The sequence below is a fragment of the Populus trichocarpa genome, chromosome 1, assembly GCF_000002775.5.
Source record: "Populus trichocarpa isolate Nisqually-1 chromosome 1, P.trichocarpa_v4.1, whole genome shotgun sequence".
NCBI classification, from domain to species: Eukaryota; Viridiplantae; Streptophyta; class Magnoliopsida; order Malpighiales; family Salicaceae; genus Populus; species Populus trichocarpa.
Window position 1 is genome coordinate 29,439,909 of NC_037285.2, and position 5,402 is coordinate 29,445,310.

The 5,402-nt window shown below is 39.5% G+C and overlaps 1 protein-coding gene across 1 annotated transcript; it reads right to left on the bottom strand.

Annotated features, from left to right (window-relative positions):
- Positions 1-1,448: 1,448 nt before the first annotated feature.
- LOC7487819 (uncharacterized) lies at positions 1,449-5,109 on the bottom strand. The gene is made up of 3 exons (XM_002299965.4): positions 4,471-5,109; positions 3,052-4,129; positions 1,449-1,971 (listed from the first exon to the last, which is right to left on the bottom strand). The coding sequence occupies exons 1-3, from the start codon at positions 4,929-4,931 to the stop codon at positions 1,678-1,680; spliced, it is 1,833 nt and encodes a 610-aa protein (XP_002300001.2). The 5' UTR covers positions 4,932-5,109; the 3' UTR covers positions 1,449-1,677.
- Positions 5,110-5,402: the final 293 nt, after the last annotated feature.

Genomic DNA, 5,402 nt, shown 5'->3' on the forward strand with positions numbered 1-5,402 from the left:
ACAAAGCCCAGAACAGCCGTTGAGCAACTTATAGGCATACTTCCCCGTTTATATATGAACAAGAACCAGCCTCTAGTGCATTCATGCTCGTCACGGGCTAGCAGTGACTAGTGACGGGCTTAAATGCAAACATTGATCGGAATTAGCAGGTAGAAGGAACAAAGTTGATGTGTCATTATTGCACCTGCGGGACATCATGCTTTCACGCTTCATTACGAAGATTATTATGGTGGCATTGAACAGTCTGCTTCTCTGCTTCCCGGAGGCACAAACAAGTGGGTGCCTTGATTTTGGTCCCCAGACACACACTCTTTGTTTCTGCCAGACAACTTATGTAGCTCTTCTGGTTCATTGAGATTCATCCTATAACAGCGGCACCTAAAGTTTGATCCTAGATGCTATGCCATGTTGTTCTTTAGATTAAGACAGCTAGCACCCCGTTAATGACTGGCTAATCCCTCTCCTGAGAAAAACTCAATGCTGCTGTGTATGGTTACAGTGCTGCAGGCTTTACATGTGAAGTAGTATATTATATCGGAGTCCTTGACTGATCATGTATGAACCGAGAGCAGTGTAACCAGTTAAGGATTCGATTAATTAATGTAGCTAGAGTTGTTGGAAGTGAGATCTTGAAACTCTACAGAACGTGTCCTTTGGAGTTTTTCTCAGGCCTGAATAACAGATGCACATGCTATGCATGTGCTCTTTTCAGATGACATGATTAGTTCCTAGCGATGGGATTCGATTGCTATAGTATCACCGGAAACCCCAGCATCCTTCAACGTCTACACAGTACATTATTAGATTTTGTCCATAGCCACGTTTCCTCCAGCATGCTAGAGAGCTGGAGAGGAGAGAACGGTCTCTCTTATTCTTGACCACGGCAGGTCTAGATCAGGAGTAATGCCTGAAGCTGCCTTTTTTCTAGTTTCACAAGTCTCTAGGGATTCTTTGTATCACTGGTCAATGGATTAGACAAACAAAACGACAACATGGGAGCATTAAGCAATAGATGCAGAAATTTCTACAGCCAAATCCATTTTCCAATACGTGGCCCCTTGGGACTGGTTATATGTTCAAAAGTTAAACTATGCTATTAGACCCTTAAAAGAAGGGTGTTTTACAACTCTAATTTCCCGGGAGACATAAAAACATGAGAGGCCTCTTTCAGGTCCCTCCGATGGCCACCACATAAACGAAAAGAGAACATGGGACACTCAAAATTCCTAGTATCACTCAAAATTTGTACGCCCAAAGGACCACATGATCTTGGTTTCCTTTTGTTTTCTTCCATCTTTTCTCTGATCTAATAACCCTAGCATTTCGCAATCAATGGCCGATGCATAGTTATTCATGACGCGCACATAGAGAAAGTTACTTGATATTTCCATCACTCACGCTGCAAACATGATGAGATATGGAATAAATATATACCATGGCAGACAATCTAAAAAATGCAATCGGCCAATCAAGGCACGTTTTTCATCTTCTTTTCTCTGATTTGCGAGATTGATTCCACAAGGTACAAGAAGAAATATACCTTCGTTTCTGCTATATCAACTTCCAAAATCTTCAACTATGCATGATAGGACCCTGTTCCTACTAACTTGATATGGGACTTTTTTTAGCACAAAACTCAGCAATAATCCGACTGCATACCACGGGCTTGAAGACATTTTACCTATTGATATTGTTGCTAGGCCGCAACAAAATTGATAGAATTTCAGAGAACTTAGGGCGCTTTGATGGGGAATTGTTCCAGCACTTGGTCATCAGAGATTTCAGGAGTTGCGGGCAGTCCTTAGGGATCTCAGGTCTTAGGCCACAAGCAGCTATACCAACTGCTGCCTGCACAGGTGAATATGCAGCATAAGCAGCCTCGCCAGTCACCATCTCCCAAACCACCATCCCGAAACTATATGCATTACTCATCCATGTCTCGGTAATATTCTCTGGATCACCTGCAATAATCTGTTTTCAACCAGAAATGGTGGATCATCAATTTATCTGTGTTCCTGTTTAGGGAGGGAAATTTATGTATCATTATGGCCACAGCACTTGGATTGGATAGCTGCAACTTACCTAGTTGAATCTCCTTTCAGGAGTTACATCGAGTTGAATATTATCATCATATGTATATTGCTCCTATAGGCAAATGGAATTGAAAAAAGTTTGTGCCCACGTATTGGCTTACAAATTAGGTATTGAAAAGGACCGCTAATCATGCTTAAAGTTCATGAGATCAAATCAGCGGGCTCCACTAACTAAACCATTTTGCTAAAAGTGGCACCAAAACAATATTGTAATGGCTGGGATGATTTGTCTAATGGAGAATATAAGGGTGTTTATGCAAAGATAAATGTTATGTTGAGATGTAAAGCAAGAACAATTATGAAGACATGTTGCGCATGCTCAAGCAATTATGTTGGGATGAGTGGTATAAAGTCTCTTTAAGCATATTTGAGTGAACCAGATAGTGCCTTCATACATTGATTCTAAGCAATGTTCTTGAACACGGGTAACATCGTTTATCACAAAAAGATACTCCTACTAAAGATAGGCAATTAAATTTACAGTATTCTCCTGGTTAAATTTACAGTAACAGGTAGGCAATTAAAGATAAGAATGGCATAATATTTCACGGTGACAGTTAAAAGGTGCTTAAATGTATTCGTAGCCAAATAATTAACTTTGAACCCAGCTACACAACAAAAGGTGCAGCACCTCTATGCAAACTAGCTCAAAATACACCAAAGATCCCTTAAGAACTAAAATATCCCAACATCAAAACAACACAATAACTCGATATCCTACAGGGCATTGATGCATGGCATGGAATTGCGATTACGTACCAAAAATTATGATAATCAAAACAAAATTTCAAATGCATGCTAATCGACTGGTTTCATTGTCCATCTATGTAAAACACGCTTTGATCATTGCTAGGTTCATGACCGTGACAAGTGCTTATCCAATGGATAGTTGTGATCAGAATTGACTTCTTTCAAAGACATGAATTTTGAAACTTGTGAAGAAAGATAGGGAACAAACCTCTGGAGCTAGCCAACGATAACCATCTGTTTCATACTCCATCGCCTCACCCATGCTCTTGCAAGCAGTAACTATGCCCATGTCTCCTAAGCAAGCATTCCCGTGCCGGTCCAACATAATTCGTTGCGTGTTAAGGTCTCTATATGCAACACCATGATCATTCATAAACTTTATCCCTTCTGCTACATCTGTAGCAATTCTTACTATTTCCTTAGTTTGAAGCTTTTTATTCTTTAGCATTAGCTCATTAACAGATCCACCTTCCATCAATTTGGTCACCACACACAATCCATGATTTTCATCAACACAAATTCCATAAAATTGAAGAATGTTCTTATGCCCGCAAGTCATCAGTTCCAAAAGATCTTTACGGAGCTCGAACTCATAAGAATTCCCTTTATCACACCCTTTAAGCTTCTCAATTCCCACCCTTTTGCCCTTGTGAACTCCCTTAAAGGAATTTGGTCCAATCTGATCAATGAACTCAAGATTATCAGAGTTCAAAAGCCATTTTCCTATCTCATCCCTGCCAGAATTAACTGTTTGCCACTCATCGACGGATACAACAATCGACGAAGTGGGTAAGGGCATCTCAAGCTGAATATTCACATTTGAATTCTCAATGGCATTCCTACAATTCTGTTCACAAGAATCCTCTTCAATTTCACCAAAGTTTCCTTTAGTATTCTCTTCTTGACACCCACAAAGCCCGAAGGGAAGCTTCACAGTGGTGGATTTGGACTTCTTTACAGAAGATTTTAAAGCGCTTTCTATCCGAGCTCTAAATGATTTCTCTTGTCCAGCTTGGACTAAAAGAAGAACAACCCCAAGAGTAAACCCTTTCTTTTCAAAGATCTGAATCTTCTTGCAACAAATGGAAGCGCTATCCAATGCACCAGACATTGCGGGCCACGAAATGGACGAGTTGCAAGCAAATGTGAGTTTGTATACACAGCCCTGTACCTCATCATCAGACACTTCTTGTATCATTATTGCTGGTTGCTCGTCAACTGATGTCTGCTCTATCAACTTAATGTGCAAAAACACTTCTTTCATATCAAACCCTGCCTGAGCATAACTGTCAAAAACACCCAAATTTACCAAAAAGAAGAAAGGGCAACAATTATGCATATAACGCAAGAACAACCGGAAACTTTGTAGACAAAAGGTAAATTCCTGTAAAAGCTTTTAGCTTTTTTCAGTATTAAATCTCAAATTCTAGCACTAATGTTATCTTTCTATTAGTGGACCACCAAAAAAAAATCAAAATGGTGCGCTTTCTTTGCAAAATAGAGTGGCAGTGTTACTCCTCAAAAAAAGTGTCTTTGTCTAATTTTCCTCCATTTTCGTGGCAATCAAACAAAACCCAGTGCAAAATTATAAAGTAAAGCAAGATTGGATCACCAATAAAAACCAAACCTGAGTGGCAAAGAATCATAGTGCTTCCTGATATTGGACACAAGCTTCTCGGGCAACTGGCTCCCCGGATACAGCTGAGTGAGGTTCCTTACAACACTCGCCCACACAACCTTTCTACATCTCTCGCTCTTATTACCATTTGCATTACCCTGTTGGGAGCTCGTTAGCTGCACTAGTGAGTCACGTGGTGAATCAAGATTCAATGAGTTTTTAAGTGAAGCAATGGCTTCAGACACATTTCGACTCAATCTTTGAAGCCTTTTTTGCATTGCAGATGACGACGAAATAGTGTCTTTTTGTGAAAGATTTGTGATTTTATCAGATAATTGTAAGGATGTTGCTGTTGTGGTGATTGAAGATGATGAGGTTTCTGATCTGTCTTGTGTTCTCATCAAGACTTGTTCTACCATGTCCTCGTCTGTGCTGGCTCTGCTCGACCAGCACTCTAGTGCCGCTGCCATGGGTTCTTGCTGGTCGGTCTTGAGACAAGACCAGGGTGATTAGTTAAGGTTATAGAGGGAGAAAATGAAGGGTTGTTTTGTGTTTGGGTTCAGATTCGAAGTTTGGTCATTGTATAAGTACTGGCTGCAGGAAAATGGAGAGGCGTGGGGGCTGTTGGGGTGGTTTGTTTAGAGGGTGAAGTGCAATAAATAATGGGAGGGGGGTATCATGAAAATAACAGTCGTGTTTGGTAGCGTAGAGATTTCTTATAATATATTTTTTTATTTTTTAAAATTTATTTTTAATATTAATATATCAAAAACAATCCAAAAATATTTAAAAAATCAATTTAAAATAAAAAAAATCAATTTTTTTTAAAAAATAGATTCAATCTCAAATTCAAACTAGGTGTGTTAGTGTTGGCACGGGCTTTCATTTATTCTTTCTTTCTTTCTTTTCCTTTTTAAGAAACACATAGGCTTTAATATAGA

Bases quoted from the DNA above. Each gene is read 5' to 3' on its own strand.
- LOC7487819 (XM_002299965.4), bottom strand. From the start codon at position 4,931: ATGGCAGCGGCACTAGAGTGCTGGTCGAGCAGAGCCAGCACAGACGAG. The intron at 4,130-4,470 runs GTTTGGTTTTTA...TGTTTTTGACAG, and splicing joins TATGATTCTTTGCCACTCAG to TTATGCTCAGGCAGGGTTTG. The intron at 1,972-3,051 runs GTTTGTTCCCTA...GGTTGAAAACAG, and splicing joins ATCGTTGGCTAGCTCCAGAG to ATTATTGCAGGTGATCCAGA.